Source organism: Phytophthora sojae (genome assembly GCF_000149755.1).
Source record: "Phytophthora sojae unplaced genomic scaffold PHYSOscaffold_14, whole genome shotgun sequence".
Classification (NCBI taxonomy): domain Eukaryota; phylum Oomycota; class Peronosporomycetes; order Peronosporales; family Peronosporaceae; genus Phytophthora; species Phytophthora sojae.
Window position 1 is genome coordinate 1448129 of NW_009258128.1, and position 25839 is coordinate 1473967.

The 25839-nt window shown below is 48.5% G+C and overlaps 7 protein-coding genes across 7 annotated transcripts; 5 read left to right on the forward strand and 2 right to left on the reverse strand.

The window, feature by feature from the left end:
- Nucleotides 1–4004: 4004 nt before the first annotated feature.
- On the forward strand, nt 4005–4778 carry PHYSODRAFT_341789 (hypothetical protein; the record flags this gene model as incomplete). Its single annotated transcript, XM_009540136.1, has 1 exon — nt 4005–4778. One exon carries the CDS (start codon nt 4005–4007, stop codon nt 4776–4778), a length of 774 nt encoding a protein of 257 aa, XP_009538431.1.
- Nucleotides 4779–5211: 433 nt separating this feature from the next.
- Nucleotides 5212–5477, forward strand: PHYSODRAFT_341790 (hypothetical protein; the record flags this gene model as incomplete). The annotated part of the gene is made up of 2 exons (XM_009540137.1): nt 5212–5238; nt 5310–5477. 2 exons carry the CDS (start codon nt 5212–5214, stop codon nt 5475–5477), a joined length of 195 nt encoding a protein of 64 aa, XP_009538432.1.
- Nucleotides 5478–8467: 2990 nt separating this feature from the next.
- Nucleotides 8468–9241, forward strand: PHYSODRAFT_531224 (hypothetical protein; the record flags this gene model as incomplete). The annotated part of the gene is made up of 1 exon (XM_009540138.1): nt 8468–9241. The coding sequence occupies one exon, from the start codon at nt 8468–8470 to the stop codon at nt 9239–9241; it is 774 nt and encodes a 257-aa protein (XP_009538433.1).
- A 1399-nt stretch (nt 9242–10640) lies between these two features.
- PHYSODRAFT_341792 (hypothetical protein) lies at nt 10641–12790 on the reverse strand (the record flags this gene model as incomplete). The annotated part of the gene is made up of 3 exons (XM_009540139.1): nt 10641–10780; nt 12242–12338; nt 12374–12790. 3 exons carry the CDS (start codon nt 12788–12790, stop codon nt 10641–10643), a joined length of 654 nt encoding a protein of 217 aa, XP_009538434.1.
- Nucleotides 12791–15087: 2297 nt separating this feature from the next.
- On the reverse strand, nt 15088–15396 carry PHYSODRAFT_532270 (hypothetical protein; the record flags this gene model as incomplete). The annotated part of the gene is made up of 1 exon (XM_009540140.1): nt 15088–15396. One exon carries the CDS (start codon nt 15394–15396, stop codon nt 15088–15090), a length of 309 nt encoding a protein of 102 aa, XP_009538435.1.
- A 2646-nt stretch (nt 15397–18042) lies between these two features.
- Nucleotides 18043–18816, forward strand: PHYSODRAFT_341794 (glucanase inhibitor protein 1 trypsin-like protein; the record flags this gene model as incomplete). The annotated part of the gene is made up of 1 exon (XM_009540141.1): nt 18043–18816. The coding sequence occupies one exon, from the start codon at nt 18043–18045 to the stop codon at nt 18814–18816; it is 774 nt and encodes a 257-aa protein (XP_009538436.1).
- A 433-nt stretch (nt 18817–19249) lies between these two features.
- PHYSODRAFT_341795 (hypothetical protein) lies at nt 19250–19515 on the forward strand (the record flags this gene model as incomplete). Its single annotated transcript, XM_009540142.1, has 2 exons — nt 19250–19276; nt 19348–19515. The coding sequence occupies 2 exons, from the start codon at nt 19250–19252 to the stop codon at nt 19513–19515; spliced, it is 195 nt and encodes a 64-aa protein (XP_009538437.1).
- Nucleotides 19516–25839: the final 6324 nt, after the last annotated feature.

The following is a 25839-nucleotide window of genomic DNA, read 5'->3' on the forward strand; positions in this document are numbered from 1 at the left end:
AGCCTACCGGGCGATTTCGATCTAATTTTACCTCTTTTTAAGAACACACAAACTCATCTTGGACGGCGCCCAAACACGACCCTTCAAATGTTACCCAGTTCTAAGGTATGACAAGTTCTTAAACTGAGGTCAACTTTTTATCGAACCGGAGATCGCCCCGTTTGTATCAGCAAACAAACGATGGCGTTAATCGTTGAAGTTTAAGGTAAGAGTTGACGACCGACGATTTATGCACATGGACCGTGGAACCCTTTTCAAGGGGTGGCTGAACTCCGGTTAAATGTGGTAGCGGATGCAAATGACAGTGGAGCCCGCCGTATCATTAGCTTTCCATCGATACCCTAGCTGTGTACTACTTTAGCGTAGATCAAAAGTTACAGTCGAAAAAGTTAGACGCCTCCAAAATCGGCCCGATATTGGCCACATCCCTACCATTTCCCAATCAAGTTGCCAAGTTTCCCAGCCAGGCTGCAAAATGCCCCGTCCGTGGGATAGCTAATTCAAGGCTGTGTGGCGACACACAGTTTTTAATTTAAGGCTACAGAAAGTGGCGATTTGCAAGAAAGCGGCGCTTTTCCCAGACTTGCAAAAATCGCCCCATCGTCATCCCACCGTTTTGCAAAACTCACCAGATGCATGACCGCCCTACGATATTTCATGCATGCTGTATTCATATGTGGTTGGCCAAATGAACCGTTGAGGTGAGTATATTCGCTGGAAACGTCTACCATGCCATAGGACATTTATGTTAAGGTGTATGGGCCACTTTTCACTAGATTCGGGGACTTGGTGCCGACTTCTTGTGGGCAAGTACCTGTATCCCTCCGCCTTTGCATGAAATATCGTAGGGCGGTCATGCATCTGGTGAGTTTTGCAAAACGGTGGGATGACGATGGGGCGATTTTTGCAAGTCTGGGAAAAGCGCCGCTTTCTTGCAAATCGCCACTTTCTGTAGCCTTAAATTAAAAACTGTGTGTCGCCACACAGCCTTGAATTAGCTATCCCACGGACGGGGCATTTTGCAGCCTGGCTGGGAAACTTGGCAACTTGATTGGGAAACGGTGTAGCATTAGGATGATCTGAAATAATATCGGTAACAATGTACTTTGAACTTGTTTTGACAAGAACAGGATCAAGTAGTAGATCATTCTACACCACCAGTTCGGTGGATCTCTGCGGGTCGCATTGTAGTCTCACACAAGACAAGCTTAAATCATCCAAGTCTTCATAAATAAATGCCTAAGCTAGTGCAGCTAACCTTTAGCCTTTTTTTTCGGAGAAGACGTACCACCAGGTGCAGCACTTTTTGAGTCTCCGCTGAATGAATTCGTTCGTCACCGTATAGGGCGTCACCGCATTGCCGGCGGATAGATTTGGGTTCGGATTAAAAAAAATTGTTGAACGAAAATAATCGAGCTATACTTCCTATCTTGGATCGCACAACCTAGGACTTTAAGTAGTTTTTGCAATGTTTTAGTGAAATGTTTTATCTAATTCATCCAGATCGAATCGATAATTTTACCGCTAATGGAATGAGTAAGTACTGTGTTGAGTGCTTTGAAGCTGCATGTACAGTAGTATAATACGATGCAGTGATGTGGCACCAGTTGTGTCCAAGGTTAGCATCATTAGCACCGATGCCTCATATTGATCGAAAGAATACAATGCTTGCTAGTACACAATACGTTGTTTGTCGTCGTAGTCCGCTAATACACAATACGTTGTTCGTCGTAGTAGTTGATGGAGCCCCACATCCTCTGATGGCATCTGATATCAATCTCAGTAGAAGGAAAAAAAGAAGAGGCATCCATCAAAACCTGTAAGTGTCATTCAGACCGATTGCTGTATGATGTTGTGTGAATGTTGTTTGATGTCATCCGCACGGGGGTGAAGGGACGAATGCAGCGTGAATGTCGTTTGATGTCATCCAAAAACCTTCCCCAATCGACAGTTCTTCGAACTGCGAATTGCGTTAAAAAGTCTACTTACACAATAAATTCAACAACAATCACTGATAATGGTAAGTTGTTGTACAAACTTTAATATTGTGATATGAAACATTTAAAATTTATAAGAAAAAATCGGAATAAAATTCAATTTTTCAGAAAAAGTCTGGGGTGGGTCACTATCACAAATCCCCATCGATTTTCATACGGGGATAAGCTCATAATCACGATAAAAAACCACCATCCCGTCATTTATCCTAATTGTTATAATTTGACAGCTTTGGTGTTAGAAAACTCGCACAGCTTATATTCAGGATAGCCATCATGTCATACCAAGTGAACACCCTACCTAACAAAACCTGTCACAACTTATATCCGACGACTGCGACTAGTCCAATGTTACTGTCGATACCGGTATGTAACAGCAACCGTGCCTGGAACACTGGTGGCGCCACGCCGGCAGCTCTATCTTATCTCCTAGACCTTCGTTTCGGCTGTAGCTACCCTCTACATGAAGGTTAGAGCATCCTCAGTATGCTCTTAAAGGTTGAGCACTCCAAACGGGGTCAAAAAGAAATTATGAAGGTTTCAATTTTTAAGCCACGACTTTGGACGGATTCCGTCGCAGCAATAATAAATTACGGATCAAATTAAGAACATACCTGTCGAGTTATGGACAAGAACCCAGTGCTACGCGAATAAAGACACGCTTATCTTTCGATTGAGGGCATTCGCAGCGTCATCGGCCAAGTGGTTGCTAAGTTAAGGTCGATCAAAAATCATCAAATCAAAAATTGATTTTCCGTCCAAGGTTGGGTGGCCAGGATAATAATAGCACTCTCCCGAGACTGCAGTCCATTATCTGCGTTACTGTGCTCGATAACAAACTTAGCGGCAAGCGCTTTCTTGGTCGGGGTCATGCCGCTTCAAAAGGCAACATCCGGTATACAAGGTACCTACACCGGCCATTATATTTTTTAAAATACGTCGCACATTTATTACTGTAATACATTTTTTACAAGGACTCCTGGCCCAGGAGTAATCCGTAATACATGTAATAAGTAATACTTACATGTAATACTTACATGTATTACAGATTACTCCTGAGGAGTTCAAGTTGATTACTTACTAAGTAATCAACTAGAACTCCTCCCTATGGATTAGCGCTGTTGTACAATTGCGTTTGACTTTTCCCAAGGCATTCGACTGTCGACGTCGTGGAGCCGCATGCATATACATGTACAATATTTTATGTTATACTACGAACTTCGCAGTACGAAGAAGAGAAAACGATACCGATTATTTGTCCTCAACTTACCCAGTAAATGCTATTTGCTGTGAACTAATCGACTAGCTCTGAAAGACGATACCTGTACAGTTCTACTGTAGTTGGACGTAGCGTACATGTACCGGTATTCGGTGCCGTCGATGAACGAACTTCGTCGCACGAAGGATACGTCTATGTGACATTCTTGTACATGTGCTATCAAATCAAAAATCTATTCAGCACGCGTAGTAATGGTGGTTTACTCTCAGTCATGCCATTTTGCATATCGTGGCACGACGATGATCGTGCACATCGTGCCCCTTTTGACGAAAAGGGCCTATAAAGGGGCGAGCTAACCAAGTAAAGGTACAGTATTCATGTAGTGTAGGGGCTGGGGCTGGGAACCAGAAACATGCACTACGGGTATTAATAATACATGTAGTAAAATGTGTAGATACCTCAGCAATGGTGCTGGGGCAACCCCAACTGCCTCTGCAAAGGCACGAACTTAAAAAATTATTTACAGCCCATATACCGTGCGGTTGCCGAGTTTGTTGGGGCGTGGCAGTGCTGGTGAACCGAACAACGAACTAAGTCAGCAATTAGAATGGTTTCGGTACTTTGGTCTGCTTATGTAACAAATGCCTAGTTTGTTGATGCCATGTGATAATAGTGGGTCTCAGGTCTGGCAGCAGCAAGCACGCCCTCATGGGCCCACCGAATTGATGTGATAGCCATTCTCCAATTAACCGCGTGCTGCAAACTATACACTTGGACCACCACCGCTGAGCATGAAGGTTTTCCCCGCCCTCACCTCTGCGCTCGTCGCGCTTGGCACCGCCGGAGTCGAAGCTGAACACGTGCAGCGCTCCCTCGTCATGGGCGGAGGCACCGTTCCAGTCGGCGCGAAGACGTACACGGTCGGCCTCCGGACAACCGCTGAGGGCGACACGTTCTGCGGCGGTGCTCTTATCAGTCCCACCCACGTGCTCACTACCGCAACATGCACCGCCAGCCTAGGATCGGGACCTGCCGAGTGGGCTGCAGTGGGTACGCACTACCTCAACGGCGCGAAGGACGGCGAGCGGCTCAAAGTCGTGTCGGCCCAGAACCACACCCTGTACAATCCGAACAACTTTGCGTACAACTTTGCCGTGTTGACGCTCGAGAAGCCCAGCAAGTTCTCCCCGGTCAAGCTCCCTGCGGCGGATGGCTCGGACATCGCTCCGAGCATGTCATCCAAGTTGATGGGCTGGGGTGACACCAGCTACCCGAACGGCGCGCGCGCCAACGAGCTGCAGAGCGTCGAGTTGAGGGTCGTCACCAGCAACTGCACGTACACCGTGGGCCCGTCGGAAGTGTGCGCTGGTGGCGAGGAAGGCAAGGACAAGTGCGCTGGCGACACTGGTGGCCCGCTGATCAAGGAAAACGGCAGTGGCGACGCTGACGACATCCTCATCGGTTTGGCGAGCTGGGGCATGCCTTGCGGTCACAAGGACGTCGCTAGTGTGTACGCTCGCGTGTCGGCCGGTCTTGAATGGATCAACTCTGTCATCAAGAAGTAAGTCCTTCGCAGCGACTTTCCGGCTCGGATCTTCATACAACTTCTCTTCTTTTGCAAGGAAGACCTAAAGAGTGAGCATGCTACTGGGTAGGCTTAAACACGGAGTGCTCCATTTCTCCAACAATAAAAAATCTGCCACAATATCATGCCCCCAGCCAGGAAAGCTCTGAAAGTTGTGTATCCCATTTTTTAAAGCAAGGTTTTGAAGCTCTAGTATGGGTGCATGAAGGTTTTCGGAAAGGCTTTCCGGGAAAGCCTTTTAGAAAGCTCATAATGGTTGTGTGCCTGATCTATCGCGATATATAAGCTGAACACACGTGAATTTGACTGCTTCAGCCCCCTATGCCCTCCCCCCGACAATGCTTACTTACAACCAGGAGAACTTTACGACCGCACGATTTAGTACTCGGAGAGGAATGCGGCCAGCCAGGATCATGCAGCAGCTAGTGTCGGCCTTGCCGGTGTTAAACAGGTAACACTTCACTACAAACGTTAACATCATACTGACCAAATCGCGGGCTCCACGCTGGAGGTCACGGGTGTGCACTTGACTGGCGTGAGCATGAGGCGGACGACGCTGGAGAAGCTCAAGAAGAAGGAGATTGTGCGGAGGGTGATCGCAGACAGAATGGCGGGGCTGCAGAAGACCAAGACGCCCAATGAGTTGCGGGTGGACGCGTTGGAGATGGGCAATTACTGAGGAGGACGCTGCCGCGACGGTTGAACGACTGCGACTGAGCGTGGTGTGCGACGTCTTACTCTCTGTGGATGGCGTTCATAATACCGACTCGGACAAACTGCATGCGAAGACCAACAAGTCGTATCGGGGGCGCTTTGAGTCGCTGATGACGAGGTATCGGTGAACTTCTGCTACACGGCGCAACATCGTAGGGCTCTGAAACACCGTTTGGCCAATAGATGGCAAGTTGATGTGGTCTTCAAGCTCCTCATCAATTCAACGATTGGTTGTGTGTGGTTCACGAGGTGTACAGTGTTCACCACAGCCCTCGGCTATATGGCACTACGAGGCTTACGAGGCTTGAGAGACGCGAGGTAGCCGGCGGTGATTGGAACCACCCGTTTGTTGTTAGGTTCAAGTTGGTTGAGTTTGTTGCCAACGAGCCACAACCTTGACCTGTCTGCCGACTGAATGCATCGCTTAGTCTGTTACCATCAGCAGAAGTAAGCTAACTCGAACCCTTCGATCAGGCTCGGAAATGCGCTTCAATTTTGCCGGCTTGACACTCTTCTTCCCAGAGAGGGGACCCATCAACTCCGACGAGAACATCCCATTGTGTCCAAGGTTAGCATCATTAGCACCGATGCCTCGTATTGATCGAAAGAATACAATACTTGCTAGTACACAATACGTTGTTTGTCGTCGTAGTCCGCTAATACACAATACGTTGTTCGTCGTAGTAGTTGATGGAGCCCCACATCCTCTGATGGCATCTGATATCAATCTCAGTAGAAGGAAAAAAAGAAGAGGCATCCATCAAAACCTGTAAGTGTCATTCAGACCGATTGCTGTATGATGTTGTGTGAATGTTGTTTGATGTCATCCGCACGGGGGTGAAGGGACGAATGCAGCGTGAATGTCGTTTGATGTCATCCAAAAACCTTCCCCAATCGACAGTTCTTCGAACTGCGAATTGCGTTAAAAAGTCTACTTACACAATAAATTCAACAACAATCACTGATAATGGTAAGTTGTTGTACAAACTTTAATATTGTGATATGAAACATTTAAAATTTATAAGAAAAAATCGGAATAAAATTCAATTTTTCAGAAAAAGTCTGGGGTGGGTCACTATCACAAATCCCCATCGATTTTCATACGGGGATAAGCTCATAATCACGATAAAAAACCACCATCCCGTCATTTATCCTAATTGTTATAATTTGACAGCTTTGGTGTTAGAAAACTCGCACAGCTTATATTCAGGATAGCCATCATGTCATACCAAGTGAACACCCTACCTAACAAAACCTGTCACAACTTATATCCGACGACTGCGACTAGTCCAATGTTACTGTCGATACCGGTATGTAACAGCAACCGTGCCTGGAACACTGGTGGCGCCACGCCGACAGCTCTATCTTATCTCCTAGACCTTCGTTTCGGCTGTAGCTACCCTCTACATGAAGGTTAGAGCATCCTCAGTATGCTCTTAAAGGTTGAGCACTCCAAACGGGGTCAAAAAGAAATTATGAAGGTTTCAATTTTTAAGCCACGACTTTGGACGGATTCCGTCGCAGCAATAATAAATTACGGATCAAATTAAGAACATACCTGTCGAGTTATGGACAAGAACCCAGTGCTACGCGAATAAAGACACGCTTATCTTTCGATTGAGGGCATTCGCAGCGTCATCGGCCAAGTGGTTGCTAAGTTAAGGTCGATCAAAAATCATCAAATCAAAAATTGATTTTCTGTCCAAGGTTGGGTGGCCAGGATAATAATAGCACTCTCCCGAGACTGCAGTCCATTATCTGCGTTACTGTGCTCGATAACAAACTTAGCGGCAAGCGCTTTCTTGGTCGGGGTCATGCCGCTTCAAAAGGCAACATCCGGTATACAAGGTACCTACACCGGCCATTATATTTTTTAAAATACGTCGCACATTTATTACTGTAATACATTTTTTTACAAGGACTCCTGGCCCAGGAGTAATCCGTAATACATGTAATAAGTAATACTTACATGTAATACTTACATGTATTACAGATTACTCCTGAGGAGTTCAAGTTGATTACTTACTAAGTAATCAACTAGAACTCCTCCCTATGGATTAGCGCTGTTGTACAATTGCGTTTGACTTTTCCCAAGGCATTCGACTGTCGACGTCGTGGAGCCGCATGCATATACATGTACAATATTTTATGTTATACTACGAACTTCGCAGTACGAAGAAGAGAAAACGATACCGATTATTTGTCCTCAACTTACCCAGTAAATGCTATTTGCTGTGAACTAATCGACTAGCTCTGAAAGACGATACCTGTACAGTTCTACTGTAGTTGGACGTAGCGTACATGTACCGGTATTCGGTGCCGTCGATGAACGAACTTCGTCGCACGAAGGATACGTCTATGTGACATTCTTGTACATGTGCTATCAAATCAAAAATCTATTCAGCACGCGTAGTAATGGTGGTTTACTCTCAGTCATGCCATTTTGCATATCGTGGCACGACGATGATCGTGCACATCGTGCCCCTTTTGACGAAAAGGGCCTATAAAGGGGCGAGCTAACCAAGTAAAGGTACAGTATTCATGTAGTGTAGGGGCTGGGGCTGGGAACCAGAAACATGCACTACGGGTATTAATAATACATGTAGTAAAATGTGTAGATACCTCAGCAATGGTGCTGGGGCAACCCCAACTGCCTCTGCAAAGGCACGAACTTAAAAAATTATTTACAGCCCATATACCGTGCGGTTGCCGAGTTTGTTGGGGCGTGGCAGTGCTGGTGAACCGAACAACGAACTAAGTCAGCAATTAGAATGGTTTCGGTACTTTGGTCTGCTTATGTAACAAATGCCTAGTTTGTTGATGCCATGTGATAATAGTGGGTCTCAGGTCTGGCAGCAGCAAGCACGCCCTCATGGGCCCATCGAATTGATGTGATAGCCATTCTCCAATTAACCGCGTGCTGCAAACTATACACTTGGACCACCACCGCTGAGCATGAAGGTTTTCCCCGCCCTCACCTCTGCGCTCGTCGCGCTTGGCACCGCCGGAGTCGAAGCTGAACACGTGCAGCGCTCCCTCGTCATGGGCGGAGGCACCGTTCCAGTCGGCGCGAAGACGTACACGGTCGGCCTCCGGACAACCGCTGAGGGCGACACGTTCTGCGGCGGTGCTCTTATCAGTCCCACCCACGTGCTCACTACCGCAACATGCACCGCCAGCCTAGGATCGGGACCTGCCGAGTGGGCTGCAGTGGGTACGCACTACCTCAACGGCGCGAAGGACGGCGAGCGGCTCAAAGTCGTGTCGGCCCAGAACCACACCCTGTACAATCCGAACAACTTTGCGTACAACTTTGCCGTGTTGACGCTCGAGAAGCCCAGCAAGTTCTCCCCGGTCAAGCTCCCTGCGGCGGATGGCTCGGACATCGCTCCGAGCATGTCATCCAAGTTGATGGGCTGGGGTGACACCAGCTACCCGAACGGCGCGCGCGCCAACGAGCTGCAGAGCGTCGAGTTGAGGGTCGTCACCAGCAACTGCACGTACACCGTGGGCCCGTCGGAAGTGTGCGCTGGTGGCGAGGAAGGCAAGGACAAGTGCGCTGGCGACACTGGTGGCCCGCTGATCAAGGAAAACGGCAGTGGCGACGCTGACGACATCCTCATCGGTTTGGCGAGCTGGGGCATGCCTTGCGGTCACAAGGACGTCGCTAGTGTGTACGCTCGCGTGTCGGCCGGTCTTGAATGGATCAACTCTGTCATCAAGAAGTAAGTCCTTCGCAGCGACTTTCCGGCTCGGATCTTCATACAACTTCTCTTCTTTTGCAAGGAAGACCTAAAGAGTGAGCATGCTACTGGGTAGGCTTAAACACGGAGTGCTCCATTTCTCCAACAATAAAAAATCTGCCACAATATCATGCCCCCAGCCAGGAAAGCTCTGAAAGTTGTGTATCCCATTTTTTAAAGCAAGGTTTTGAAGCTCTAGTATGGGTGCATGAAGGTTTTCGGAAAGGCTTTCCGGGAAAGCCTTTTAGAAAGCTCATAATGGTTGTGTGCCTGATCTATCGCGATATATAAGCTGAACACACGTGAATTTGACTGCTTCAGCCCCCTATGCCCTCCCCCCGACAATGCTTACTTACAACCAGGAGAACTTTACGACCGCACGACTTAGTACTCGGAGAGGAATGCGGCCAGCCAGGATCATGCAGCAGCTAGTGTCGGCCTTGCCGGTGTTAAACAGGTAACACTTCACTACAAACGTTAACATCATACTGACCAAATCGCGGGCTCCACGCTGGAGGTCACGGGTGTGCACTTGACTGGCGTGAGCATGAGGCGGACGACGCTGGAGAAGCTCAAGAAGAAGGAGATTGTGCGGAGGGTGATCGCAGACAGAATGGCGGGGCTGCAGAAGACCAAGACGTCCAATGAGTTGCGGGTGGACGCGTTGGAGATGGGCAATTACTGAGGAGGACGCTGCCGCGACGGTTGAACGACTGCGACTGAGCGTGGTGTGCGACGTCTTACTCTCTGTGGATGGCGTTCATAATACCGACTCGGACAAACTGCATGCGAAGACCAACAAGTCGTATCGGGGGCGCTTTGAGTCGCTGATGACGAGGTATCGGTGAACTTCTGCTACACGGCGCAACATCGTAGGGCTCTGAAACACCGTTTTGGCCAATAGATGGCAAGTTGATGTGGTCTTCAAGCTCTTCATCAATTCAACGATTGGTTGTGTGTGGTTCACGAGGTGTACAGTGTTCACCACAGCCCTCGGCTATATGGCACTACGAGGCTTACGAGGCTTGAGAGACGCGAGGTAGCCGGCGGTGATTGGAACCACCCGTTCGTTGTTAGGTTCAAGTTGGTTGAGTTTGTTGCCAACGAGCCACAACCTTGACCTGTCTGCCGACTGAATGCATCGCTTAGTCTGTTACCATCAGCAGAAGTAAGCTAACTCGAACCCTTCGATCAGGCTCGGAAATGCGCTTCAATTTTGACCGACTGGAATTACTTACTGAAGATGAACTCGCCGTTCATATTCACCAGGCGGGTGAATACGAACTATTCGAATGAGACCAATAACTGGACCACATAAAAATCAAAGTAGTGGGAAACTCTCCGCTGTAGATTGCCATTTTTCCACGTGGTACCTTGCATCGAGCCTACTCTGGGTGTATCATCTCCATCTTCTGGATTCGCCAGTCCACGTCGTCGGGGCGCGTCGCAAGCGACTCAAAGCACAGGACAAACGTGCTCTCACCTTCGTCCACAGTCTGCTCGCCTTCATCCTCAACGCACTTCACTGAGAGAGCAACGTTGAACGTAGCGCTCAGTTGTAGACGCTCAACCATCGTCGTAGCTTCCTGGGGTCATCTCCATCGCCTTTTCAATGCGTTGCTCCAATGACTTCGGGTCGACGAACTCAGGGAGTTGGTCCGCACCAGAGGTCCGAAAATACAGTACTAAGGTAAGGTGCCAGTTGCGTGCCTACAACCAGCTCCGTGCCTACTTGTTTTAGCCAATTAGCATCTTCTCCTTGTTAAACTCTCGTAGTCTATTGGTAGATTTTTCCAGCGTCACATGCAATTTCCGGTGATGAGCCTCCTAGGATTTGCATAGCATACAAAAATGCTATCAAAAAGAGGCAGGAAACTGGCAGCTCACTCCAAATCAACAAGCTTTTCAAAACAATAACAAGAAGTTCTGCAAAATTTACACGGACTAGCGTGAAGTACATAAATTCAGCCCAATCGCGCAGATTTAGTGGGTGCAATCAGATTTCAGAATGGACAATTCAATGAAAAGTTATGCCACAGCAAGTCCGCAAGTTCGAAGGACGGCACGAAACTGGCAGAAGACCTTATATTGAATTGAGTACGAGATCAGACCGTAATAAAAAATACAATTCAGCAAGGAGAAATAATAAAAAATTGCCGCAATATAAATATACTGCTCTTCAATTTGAGGCATTTCTACAGAAGAAATAAGCCACTCTCTGTGTGTCATATGATTACAGAGTCGTTTAGAAACACTTTTTGGGGTGTTGCTTTAGAAAACTTTGCATGGTGAATGCTTAACCCTTTTGCGGCAAACTTAAACAACCTACCGGTAGTAATACGTATCTGGATCTTGCTATATATCGTTAATCTGGTGTAGTGGATTCCAGGGTTTCACCTTGGTATCACCGCAGTTAAGGGCTCGATAGCATGTCGCAGCGGTGACCCACGCCAGCCACAGGTAATGGGTTCACCGCATCATGACCAGTCAAGCTTCACACAGACACACTTCATAGTGTGTGCACCTGATATGAGGTTACAGACTAAGCATTTATATGATCAGCTGCTTCGCGGACCCACTTCGTTTTTTCTCCTACAATTGCCTCAAAAGGCGTACACACTATATCAAAACATAAAGCTCAAGTCCCTAGTGGATTGCCATCCGCTGCCGTCCCCTGATGTGATGAGTTCGGCGGGATTCACTACATCTGGACGTCATTGATGTTCTGACTTGCGTACATATTGGTTTCTAAAGATGTTGATTGCCCATTATGGCTTTTACTGCACCTTAATCGTTGCGTATGTAGACCTTTTATGAGTACTTTGCTATGTTTGGCGCCCGTGCAACCTTTTTTCATATTAATTGCCAATAATTCGCACAATACTGTATTGTATTGGAATCGTTGATTTCCAATAATAAAAAATAGTATTGCAAAACGCAATTATTTATTGGATCGCAATTATTATTTCGGACCTCTGGTCCGCACCCATGCGCTTCAATCGCTTGTGCCTCTGCAACTTGGCAAATTCCGGTGCCGCCAGTTCATCGCGTGTTTGATCGATCGTGTTATCGATCTGCATGAGCTGGCCCGATTCCACGTCACTCAAGTGAACTTCACCTTTGAGCCTGAGATCCGAGCGCCTACGCTCTGCACGGCTCGGTCAGCTGCCCACACCAGGTCCATGAAGTCACGCTGGAAGGTCATCGGCATGAAGACGGCCTCCATCTCGTCAGCGATTGCCGGCCTAGCGCTCGTCCTCTCTGCGACGTAGTCCATCATTTCCTGCGAGTATATGGCGCTCATGACGCGCTCGCATGCACCCTTCGCCCCTTCGATAAAGTCCACGAGGTCGATCTCCGTGTCGGCAGGTAGCTGGGCCTTGCCAAAGAGTTCAACCGTCTCGGCCGAGACCTCTTTGGTCTCGAATACGCCACGGTCCAGACAGCGGCGGTACTCGTCCCGGCGGCTGTCCAGGCGACTTTTGAAACCCTTCGTAGCTGCAAGAGCTGGGAGAGCTGGGAGAAGGGCTGGCATCGCAGCGCCGGGATCGCCGCGCGACGGTGAAGAGCTACACCTCGGCGCAACATCGGAGATGGTCCAACCACAGTCACGTCCAACAGCTTAAAATGAGTTTTGATCAATGAATGGCGAGTTGAAGCCGCGATCTGAATCGTTGCTGTTGAGATGACCGAGCGTCGAGCATTTTACCAACTTTAGGAGCTACGTATAACCCTTTGCAGTTCGCCAGGCCGAGACAGTTGCATGTCCTACCGCACACACTAAGTTCACGTCACGATGTATCCTTGAAGCCCCACGATCGTATTTTCCCCATGTCAGCGCTCCACGACTGGCCCAATGTTCACTCGAAGCGTTCGGCACGCTAGACCTGCATCTCGAATACTGAATGAGCATTAGTTCTGGAGCGAATGAGAGACCCCCCCCCCCCCCCAACGAAGCACAATGGACAAGTCCCATCAACGAGAGCTATAGTAATTTAAAACCGTGATGCTGGGATCGCCGGTTGCCTTTATTTTGGTTCTTATGCAGATCAGGTCTAGGATTTGAACATGCTGATTATGAGACCGAATCGGTAGACCTGAACCAAACACCCACAGGAGTGGAACATGACACGACAATTCTTCTCTATCTGGATATGCTCCGTTCAACGTTCTGCTCTGCCAAGTAATAACCAAGCTTCTTGTAGACGAAAGGTGGTCTTCTCTGAATGAGCAGACATTATCCAGTGGCAAGACCCGATACGTCCGTAGTCACTTCCTAATACCTGCACCTCTATTTGCAATATTCTGCTGCTCTTCCGAGTTGGTACCGTAGCCGCAGCAAGATGCATTAGGCGGTAAGCTCACACACTGGTCTCTCTTATACATGTATAGTGAGACAATTGTATTTGATTCGATATGCAAACTATGTATTGGACGTAGCAATGACCTCTACGCCACTGTGTAAGGCAGCACGGTCTAGTCGTAGCTGCGAGCGCCTTCGAGCAGAATGGCGGCCAACCCCACGTGGATTGGCATGCTTCGTGTGATGCATCGCTTTACAGGGTGAATATGCCGCCTGCACGAACCTCGAGTTGCTGCTCATCCCCTCCGTAGCGAATATGACAACCTACGAGAAGTGCTTGGCGAGGGCTTCAGCTGTGACCACGCAGTCAAGTGTCCGACTTGCGCTTCTCCTTCACGTAACCGGTGCACGGAGTGCCGCACGGGGGTCCCTGGAACGTGCTGACCTTGATGAAGAGCTTGGGGGTGCGGTGAGACTTGATCTTGACCACAATATTGCTCTCTTTGCCCCCGCCCCGATGAACTCATCTCAGTGTTAGTGCCGCGAACTGCATCTTCCCCACCACTGAATCGCTGTCCCTATCCTCGGGCTTGGTGTCCTCGTTTTGCATTCTTCTTGTCCGCGTCTAACGTCGCCGTAGATGACGTCGTAGGCTATGACTCGTAGCGGGGCGACGCGGCGGCGCTGGATTCGAGCTTCAAGCTGAAGTATTAACTGGACCCCATGTCTCCGTCCGAGGAACTCGTAAGCAGCGAAGCAGTGGGCCACCTCCGACCGGCCGTCGAAGGGGAATGCGGGCCTAGCACACGACGAAATCGTCGCCCGCCCAACAAAACTCGAACGGATGTCTTCTGCAGCGGGAGGGCCTAAGCGCTGCGGTACCCAAGCTGAGCTCCACCGACCTGGGATTCTCCTGCTACAGCATGGACACCCTCACGGCACTGGCGGGAACCAGGAGCTCGGGCGACGTTGACACCATCGAGACGGGCTCCGCCGCGCGCGGCCTTCGATCACGAGATGCGTGCCGCACTTCACACGGCAGGCGCGCCCACGCCCACCTTCTCCTTGGAGCGCAGAAGCCGTCTTGTGCCAGCGGCGACTTGGTCAGCGACGAGCTGGAGAACGCCACGCGCACCTTCCGCCGGCGCGCCGCGGCCTGCTGCTGTTGCACCTGGATCTCCTAGCTCCACGTCCAGCAGCTCGCTGTGGTTGCTGGAATGGGTGGAGAGGAGGCTCAGTCCATAGCGGGTTGGACCGTTAGGGCTGGAAGACCCCGTTAAGCGAGCCGCTGGCAACTTGATGATAGTTGCCGGCGTCATGCAGCCACTGCGCTGAGGCTTGAGGGCTTTCGTATTCTGCTAAAGTTAGGCGTTTGTTGTCAAAACATGGCGAATGTGATCCAATCACAAGTTCAAAGAAAAAGTACGCTCTGATCAAATCCAAGACCTGTTCTGCATAAGACCCATTTAAAAATCTTCCGGATCGCTCTCGCCCATGTTATCTTCTCTTTCACGTCCACTCCACTTAGATCACTTCCACTCTTGGATTCGCCAGTCCACTTCGTCGGGGTGGGCCACCAGGGACTCAAAGCGCACCACATTGGAATGCGTGCTTCCTCCACGTGCCTCCTCCGAGCTGTCACCATCAACGGAGAGTAAGAAGTTGAACGCCACGCTCAGTCGTAGGCGCTCAACCTTCGTCGCCTTGTCCTCGGCGGTAATTGCCGACATCTCCTTTTCAACGAATTCCGCCATGATCTCGCCGTCGAACTCCTTCATGAGTTCCTCCGGCTTATAGTTCTCCAGCGGCCCCACCTTTTGCAACTTCGCCAAATCCATCCCTAGCGCTCTCTGTTGTAGGTCAGAGATCTTGTAGGACGCCAGCGTAATCCGCTTCATGCTCACTCCAGTCAAATGGACCCCCGTGAATGTCTTTATCTTGGATCCTCGAATGCGAGTGCCTTTGTTGGTCCACAGCTTCGGTAAGAGCCATGTCTGGTAGGCCCCCGGCGTGAACATGGCCTCCATCTCGTCGGCTATTGCCGGCTTGACACTCTTCTTCCCAGAGAGGGGACCCATCAACTCCGACGAGAACATCCCATTGTGTCCAAGGTTAGCATCATTAGCACCGATGCCTCGTATTGATCGAAAGAATACAATACTTGCTAGTACACAATACGTTGTTTGTCGTCGTAGTCCGCTAATACACAATACGTTGTTCGTCGTAGTAGTTGATGGAGCCCCACATCCTCTGATGGCATCTGATATCAATCTCAGTAGAAGGAAAAAAAGAAGAGGCATCCATCAAAACCTGTAAGTGTCATTCAGACCGATTGCTGTATGATGTTGTGTGAATGTTGTTTGATGTCATCCGCACGGGGGTGAAGGGACGAATGCAGCGTGAATGTCGTTTGATGTCATCCAAAAACCTTCCCCAATCGACAGTTCTTCGAACTGCGAATTGCGTTAAAAAGTCTACTTACACAATAAATTCAACAACAATCACTGATAATGGTAAGTTGTTGTACAAACTTTAATATTGTGATATGAAACATTTAAAATTTATAAGAAAAAATCGGAATAAAATTCAATTTTTCAGAAAAAGTCTGGGGTGGGTCACTATCACAAATCCCCATCGATTTTCATACGGGGATAAGCTCATAATCACGATAAAAAACCACCATCCCGTCATTTATCCTAATTGTTATAATTTGACAGCTTTGGTGTTAGAAAACTCGCACATCTTATATTCAGGATAGCCATCATGTCATACCAAGTGAACACACTACCTAACAAAACCTGTCACAACTTATATCCGACGACTGCGACTAGTCCAATGTTACTGTCGATACCGGTATGTAACAGCAACCGTGCCTGGAACACTGGTGGCGCCACGCCGACAGCTCTATCTTATCTCCTAGACCTTCGTTTCGGCTGTAGCTACCCTCTACATGAAGGTTAGAGCATCCTCAGTATGCTCTTAAAGGTTGAGCACTCCAAACGGGGTCAAAAAGAAATTATGAAGGTTTCAATTTTTAAGCCACGACTTTGGACGGATTCCGTCGCAGCAATAATAAATTACGGATCAAATTAAGAACATACCTGTCGAGTTATGGACAAGAACCCAGTGCTACGCGAATAAAGACACGCTTATCTTTCGATTGAGGGCATTCGCAGCGTCATCGGCCAAGTGGTTGCTAAGTTAAGGTCGATCAAAAATCATCAAATCAAAAATTGATTTTCCGTCCAAGGTTGGGTGGCCAGGATAATAATAGCACTCTCCCGAGACTGCAGTCCATTATCTGCGTTACTGTGCTCGATAACAAACTTAGCGGCAAGCGCTTTCTTGGTCGGGGTCATGCCGCTTCAAAAGGCAACATCCGGTATACAAGGTACCTACACCGGCCATTATATTTTTTAAAATACGTCGCACATTTATTACTGTAATACATTTTTTACAAGGACTCCTGGCCCAGGAGTAATCCGTAATACATGTAATAAGTAATACTTACACGTATTACAGATTACTCCTGAGGAGTTCAAGTTGATTACTTACTAAGTAATCAACTAGAACTCCTCCCTATGGATTAGCGCTGTTGTACAATTGAGTTTGACTTTTCCCAAGGCATTCGACTGTCGACGTCGTGGAGCCGCATGCATATACATGTACAATATTTTATGTTATACTACGAACTTCGCAGTACGAAGAAGAGAAAACGATACCGATTATTTGTCCTCAACTTACCCAGTAAATGCTATTTGCTGTGAACTAATCGACTAGCTCTGAAAGACGATACCTGTACAGTTCTACTGTAGTTGGACGTAGCGTACATGTACCGGTATTCGGTGCCGTCGATGAACGAACTTCGTCGCACGAAGGATACGTCTATGTGACATTCTTGTACATGTGCTATCAAATCAAAAATCTATTCAGCACGCGTAGTAATGGTGGTTTACTCTCAGTCATGCCATTTTGCATATCGTGGCACGACGATGATCGTGCACATCGTGCCCCTTTTGACGAAAAGGGCCTATAAAGGGGCGAGTTAACCAAGTAAAGGTACAGTATTCATGTAGTGTAGGGGCTGGGGCTGGGAACCAGAAACATGCACTACGGGTATTAATAATACATGTAGTAAAATGTGTAGATACCTCAGCAATGGTGCTGGGGCAACCCCAACTGCCTCTGCAAAGGCACGAACTTAAAAAATTATTTACAGCCCATATACCGTGCGGTTGCCGAGTTTGTTGGGGCGTGGCAGTGCTGGTGAACCGAACAACGAACTAAGTCAGCAATTAGAATGGTTTCGGTACTTTGGTCTGCTTATGTAACAAATGCCTAGTTTGTTGATGCCATGTGATAATAGTGGGTCTCAGGTCTGGCAGCAGCAAGCACGCCCTCATGGGCCCACCGAATTGATGTGATAGCCATTCTCCAATTAACCGCGTGCTGCAAACTATACACTTGGACCACCACCGCTGAGCATGAAGGTTTTCCCCGCCCTCACCTCTGCGCTCGTCGCGCTTGGCACCGCCGGAGTCGAAGCTGAACACGTGCAGCGCTCCCTCGTCATGGGCGGAGGCACCGTTCCAGTCGGCGCGAAGACGTACACGGTCGGCCTCCGGACAACCGCTGAGGGCGACACGTTCTGCGGCGGTGCTCTTATCAGTCCCACCCACGTGCTCACTACCGCAACATGCACCGCCAGCCTAGGATCGGGACCTGCCGAGTGGGCTGCAGTGGGTACGCACTACCTCAACGGCGCGAAGGACGGCGAGCGGCTCAAAGTCGTGTCGGCCCAGAACCACACCCTGTACAATCCGAACAACTTTGCGTACAACTTTGCCGTGTTGACGCTCGAGAAGCCCAGCAAGTTCTCCCCGGTCAAGCTCCCTGCGGCGGATGGCTCGGACATCGCTCCGAGCATGTCATCCAAGTTGATGGGCTGGGGTGACACCAGCTACCCGAACGGCGCGCGCGCCAACGAGCTGCAGAGCGTCGAGTTGAGGGTCGTCACCAGCAACTGCACGTACACCGTGGGCCCGTCGGAAGTGTGCGCTGGTGGCGAGGAAGGCAAGGACAAGTGCGCTGGCGACACTGGTGGCCCGCTGATCAAGGAAAACGGCAGTGGCGACGCTGACGACATCCTCATCGGTTTGGCGAGCTGGGGCATGCCTTGCGGTCACAAGGACGTCGCTAGTGTGTACGCTCGCGTGTCGGCCGGTCTTGAATGGATCAACTCTGTCATCAAGAAGTAAGTCCTTCGCAGCGACTTTCCGGCTCGGATCTTCATACAACTTCTCTTCTTTTGCAAGGAAGACCTAAAGAGTGAGCATGCTACTGGGTAGGCTTAAACACGGAGTGCTCCATTTCTCCAACAATAAAAAATCTGCCACAATATCATGCCCCCAGCCAGGAAAGCTCTGAAAGTTGTGTATCCCATTTTTTAAAGCAAGGTTTTGAAGCTCTAGTATGGGTGCATGAAGGTTTTCGGAAAGGCTTTCCGGGAAAGCCTTTTAGAAAGCTCATAATGGTTGTGTGCCTGATCTATCGCGATATATAAGCTGAACACACGTGAATTTGACTGCTTCAGCCCCCTATGCCCTCCCCCCGACAATGCTTACTTACAACCAGGAGAACTTTACGACCGCACGATTTAGTACTCGGAGAGGAATGCGGCCAGCCAGGATCATGCAGCAGCTAGTGTCGGCCTTGCCGGTGTTAAACAGGTAACACTTCACTACAAACGTTAACATCATACTGACCAAATCGCGGGCTCCACGCTGGAGGTCACGGGTGTGCACTTGACTGGCGTGAGCATGAGGCGGACGACGCTGGAGAAGCTCAAGAAGAAGGAGATTGTGCGGAGGGTGATCGCAGACAGAATGGCGGGGCTGCAGAAGACCAAGACGCCCAATGAGTTGCGGGTGGACGCGTTGGAGATGGGCAATTACTGAGGAGGACGCTGCCGCGACGGTTGAACGACTGCGACTGAGCGTGGTGTGCGACGTCTTACTCTCTGTGGATGGCGTTCATAATACCGACTCGGACAAACTGCATGCGAAGACCAACAAGTCGTATCGGGGGCGCTTTGAGTCGCTGATGACGAGGTATCGGTGAACTTCTGCTACACGGCGCAACATCGTAGGGCTCTGAAACACCGTTTTGGCCAATAGATGGCAAGTTGATGTGGTCTTCAAGCTCTTCATCAATTCAACGATTGGTTGTGTGTGGTTCACGAGGTGTACAGTGTTCACCACAGCCCTCGGCTATATGGCACTACGAGGCTTACGAGGCTTGAGAGACGCGAGGTAGCCGGCGGTGATTGGAACCACCCGTTCGTTGTTAGGTTCAAGTTGGTTGAGTTTGTTGCCAACGAGCCACAACCTTGACCTGTCTGCTGACTGAATGCATCGCTTAGTCTGTTACCATCAGCAGAAGTAAGCTAACTCGAACCCTTCGATCAGGCTCGGAAATGCGCTTCAATTTTGACCGACTGGAATTACTTACTGAAGATGAACTCGCCGTTCATACTCACCAGGCGGGTGAATACGAACTATTCGAATGAGACCAATAACTGGACCACATAAAAATCAAAGTACCGAATTTGTTTTGTAGAGGGATACACCCTACCGGAGCTAAAATACCAGACGCCCGATTTTGCTCAAAAAACGAATCGGCACCAGACGCCCAGATGTATTTATCAAAATTACTAAACTGAGCAGCCCAACTTATTAGCTTGTTCGCCGCCACCACCCCAACTTGAGATCGAAGTTCAGTAGAGCAAGCTTTGCGTTTGTTCCTGCCGCTGACAGAAGCACCCCCACCACCACTCTTCCCCCTTGATACTTTTCTGTAGGTAGACCCGGAAAGAACGTATCTTCAGCGAAACAAACATTGCAGTGTAGTCTCAGGTGCTCGACCATAGCCTTCTTCATTGCAGCAGTGTAAAATGGTAGGGCCCGCGTCGTTTTCCAGCTGCCTTGACCTCCAGACAGGCGAGGGTGACTTGGTGGCGCCCGCGCCGTTGCAGAAATGATCGCGCGCTGAGCGGCCGAGAGTGCAAAAATTACTGGGCTAAAACTGGTGTATCCCTCAACAAGTCAAGCCCTGTCAATCTGAAGACACAATTGTGATTAGCTAATACTATCCTGTATCCCATACGTGGGTGTATCCCTCTACAAAACAAATTCGGTAGTGGGAAACCAGAGGTCCGAAATAATAATTGCGATCCAATAAATAATTGGGTTTTGCAATACTAATTTTTATTATTGGAGATCAACGATTCCAATACAATACAGTATTATACCAATTATTGACAATTAATAGGCAAGAACCATCTCAGAGGCGGCAAATGGGCTCAACGCATCAAGCGGCGCTACTAAAACGTTATCACGTGCAGTGAGTTGCCAGCAGTGTATCGCCATGGACATGACCTCCGGCAGCAGTTGGAGGCAACAAATCCCGATCCAACGACACTTGAAGTTGCGGACGATGCTTACGAAAAAATGGAGCTCTACTTGGGTCACAGAGTACGGGTCACAAACCAGCAGCGGGCGATTCAGGAAACTGCTGAACTTATAAAAACCAAGTGTATGGATGAAAGGGGCAGTAGTGATGCGATCATTGTCATTGATTTCAAAATGAAACTTGAGCCAATCTATTTCCGCGAAAAGACTGTTGATCACTATGGGAAACGAGGAATGCCGTGGCATGGAGCCCTACTTCGTTACTGGACGTATGATGCTGCCAGTGGTTCTGCTCGCGAAAATAAAGTGTACGTCGATCAAATTTCAAACGGGGATAACAAACAGGTTAAAGAATCTGTGGTCGCATTAGTTGAGGGGATATTATTGTCGGTTCACCGAGCGTTCCCATTTATCAAGCGCGTGACGTTTCAGTCCGATAATGCTTCGTGTTATCAAAACACGTATCTAGCGCTCATGCTTCCTCTCGTTGGCGCTTTGAACAATATCGAGGTCGTTCGGTTCATCCACTCTGAGACCCAAGATGGGATGTGCGTCCTAGATGCCCATTTTGCAACTGCAACGCGTAAAGTGAAAGCTTGGGTTTGTCAAGGCCACGACGCTACAACCCCGCAGGAAGTGGTAACAGCTTTAACGTCTGATGGCGGTCTTCCGAATTGTATAGTGGAGTTAGTGGAATACAATCGCGCCAAGATGAAGTTTGTTTACGAAGCGGTGGAGCCGTTGGCGAAGTCGTTAGGCCGACTTTTTACTCGTTTCAATGAGGTCGTTTACGACCACCCGCCTTTTATGCTCCCTTCACTATGGAAAGAGCGTTTTGACGTCAAAACGTGGCCATCGTTCAAACTCACGATATTTGAATATTCTGGTGTTGGAGATGGATGCATAGTGTGTGTGTGTCCGACACTTGGTCGGTGCGACTGCAATACGACTCATGACCGTAATCGCCAGAAATTGGATCTTCGTGATGACACTTTGGACAGTGACATCGAATTAGGTAATTTTAGTAGTGACAGTGAAGATGAATGTGAGCAGTTTGAGCCAATTGGGGATGACGCAGAAGCCACAAGTGAAACGTCAACAGTTGTGGCGCTTCCTGGTGGTTCTATTGGTGCTTTATCAGGAATCCAAATTACTCAGTTTGGTCAACTACGGATGCGGACGAGCGATATGAGATGTGAGCGCCCCACACTTGGTAATGACCCACACGGCCGTGACTTTTCTGAAAAAGACGTCGAAGCTTATGCAAAGCGGGGTCTTATGGACATGCAAACAGGGGGGGACTTTAGTGATATAATTGAGTCAACCGGTCTGGGCAGAAAGGTAATCGCAGCGGCGAAGAAGTGCGTCAAAATGACTCGAGAGCACAAACAATTAGCGCCAGGATGGGCTCGCCGGCAGAAGAAAGGGTACATGTACGGTGCAAAATATATTGCTCTGTACAGTGAAGAAGTGGAGAAGCTCTTCAATCGCGGGGTGGCTGATGCCAGTACCAAGATGGGACCGGCCAGAATGCGAGAATTTCTTACGAAAGCGTATCCTCGACGCTACAATTTGCCAGGCGAAAACGAAATACGCTCAAGAATATCGGCCCTTCTACAGAAGCAGAAGAAATCTGGCAAGGCATTGCCACCTAGGAGACCGACGAATTCCAAGCAATTCAGCCAAAGCCAGGTCAATGGAAGTGTGGCTACCGAAGGTGGAGACGTCTAACTGGAAGGCATAAGAAGCAACACTTTATTTAGACCCACAATCGTAAACTCACTGTCAATCAATGACTAAACAATAACAGTTTGAATGCAAGTAGCTTGGTCTTCACAACCCCAGTATAAAAAATATCACGATCTCGCACCAACAACGGATTACAAAGTGCCAAAATACAGGACATGCATTCCAATGGATCTTGTCGGGACTTGTTTAACCTAGCGAAACGAATTCGCGTCACATGGACGATGGCACCCCACTTACATTGACAACTCTATCTACGTTTTGAGGAAGACCTTTCCGATGCGACTTCTGGAAAAGCACGAGGTAAATACAAACCAATGAGAGATTCGTGTCAGGCTGCGAATAGCTCTCTAGAGTCACCATAATCTATCAAATCGAAGCTGCTAAGCGCGCTCACTCTGCTACTGCCTCCCCGCTTTCGTTTCTAATCGTTTATCATTGCTTCAATCTATAGGAGGGATACTTGCAATAGAGTATCCGTCCAATATCTGCAACAATATACGAGAAGAAAGCCACTAGATTACCTTGCATACAAGGTAAAGGTGTAGATGCACGGGCACTAGTTGATATTGTAGCTACTGTTGGGTTGATAATATTATCAACGTCATTTTAGAGCGGTAGCTACTCACTGTAGACACCAGAGAAAGGGGAGAGGAAGGGAGGGAGGGAGGGAGGAAGGAAGGAAGGGGGGAAGAAGCGCCTTCCATGACACCAACGGACTCTGGTGATACGCGTGCTCTGTCAGTTGTTGTGTTTTGGTATGCCTCACCGTAGCATCATGTGGATGAATTATACCGAGGGTCTGCGACCAATAAAGAGCTAAGCACTACGAGGCCAGTCAGTCATATTTACCACCACAAGACGTTTCTGATATCTTACCGGATTTAAATATATTCTGTAATTTACGACGAAGAGTCGCTCAACTCGTCATTTCGGAGAGGCCATAACGCGATAACTACTTCGCGTAAGCGACTATGTCGGCTACCATTGTGCTCGTGAGAACAAGCCCTTTGGATTAATACCGCTTTCGAGCTCATTGGGGCCGTTTTCCAGGGCCTCAGTTTTGAGTTGCACGGAAAGGTCTAAAAGTTCCTGCACCGAGGCGACGCCTGTTAAAAAAATTCCGTGTATTTATCGTGCTGCATCGTCCCTCTGCAAACGCCAATAATTTTACGTGGTCTACTTCAAAATGTCAAAATTATGCGTAATTATCTCGTTTCTATTCTGCTACGCTGTTCCCGTGCCACCTGCAGTACGTACATTTAAATAGTGATGAAAAGTAAGAACTTTGCATGCAATCACGATGCAGTACACCGTGCGCTATTCCGTCCCGTGCAATTAGCATACAGGTATGCACGGCCCAATAATATGGTATGATAGAGTGTGGGTAGCGACAGAGGGATTTCAATGTTGGCATGTCGTATGAACTACATGCACATACACAATAACACCCTCAGTTTAATTAAAATATCCCATAACAGATTATCCCACCGATAGGCACATGTAGTGGCCTCGGTTGCTATATTGTGCTTATCCCCAAAAAAATAGTATAGTAAAAAAAAGCTGGGCGCGCTGTAAATAGTTTATCCACCTTCAGCTCACATTGCTCTACATGTACTCGCACTGCTATCACTTACAACGTTGATGGTATCGCTTACTACGTGCTCCTATAGCTTTCTACGTGCTGCTATCACGTTCATATCGCTTACTACGTGCTGCTAGCGCTTAACTATGCCGTCCTATCGCTGACTACGTGCTGCTATAACCATCTATACGCTTCTATAGCTTACTATGTGTTTGAATTGAGCCAACATTGCTATTGTACTACAGTAAGTAGCATGGCAGGTCCACCTATCGCTACAGTAGCTAAGGGATTGAAAATAAGAAGTTCTTACCCCGTAACTATGCGTTTACGCTATGCTAATTCCGTTTCCTGCATGTATATCCATCCAATAACATGATTAGAGAAGGAATTTCTACTATAATAAAAAGCTCCAGCTCATTGAATGTCAGAATATCTACTACCCCGATAACGCATTAACCTACCGCTACATTACTTAAGTATGCACATTCTTAAATAATTACAGTAAAAATATGCTATGCGCGTCAGTGAACGCCTTCCACATATGTGCGCGCACTGCTGTCGCTTACTATGCGCTTCTATCGCTTACTATCAGCTGCTATCGCTTACTCTCCGCCGCTATCGCTAACTTATGCGCTACCATCGCTCACTCAATTATCGTAGCATGTGTTTAAATGAAGCAAACCTCGCTACAGCGCTATTATACTAAGTAGTAGGGTGCCTGACCCCAGCGATAGCTGCTACTACTCGGTGGGCCCGTTTTAATTAATAGCAGGTGTTCCGAAAAGTATTATATTAGGCCAAGCGTCACGGCGGGGGTGACGTAATCGCCCCCGTTCCGCTCGCCTCGCCGTGTTATTAGTACATAGTTGTAGGGCGGGCCCTGCGGCCCGCTAGAAACGCACGCGGGTGCCGCCTTCGCTGCGCTCGGCAGCTTGTGATGGGGCCGCCTTCGGCGTCCAAGGCTGTCTATGTACGATTATGTGGACCACCTATAAAGTGGACAAAGTCTCTCTAGTAGATGGTTACAGACAACGACTTACAAAGCGGGCAGACACAAAAAGCCGGCAGACGAAGTCAAGCAAAGCTTAACATGAGCAAGCCAGCCAATCAGATTCAATCAAATGACTTCATCTTTGTATACCATCTGGTTTTGTGTACTTTATATGCTTTCTTGTGTACTTTATGCAACACACCGTGTGTTTTATGACAGTTTTACAGATTTGACGGGAGGGAATTTGTCGTTGTTTTTATATAGGAGGATGGCATTAGGCATGCCGGCTTTGTAAGTCGTTGTCTGTAGGACTAGCCGAGCGCCGCCGCTACGCGGCGGATAGTTTTGTGGTTAGTCGTAGTAGTGAGGGCCGCCCACCTCCGCTTCGCTCCGGTGGGCTTTTATTGAGTTCAAATGTTATCCATTTCGATTGTGCGCATGTAAAAAGTTTTTTCTGTTGGAAGTACTGTTAGTAGAGTTACGTGACAGG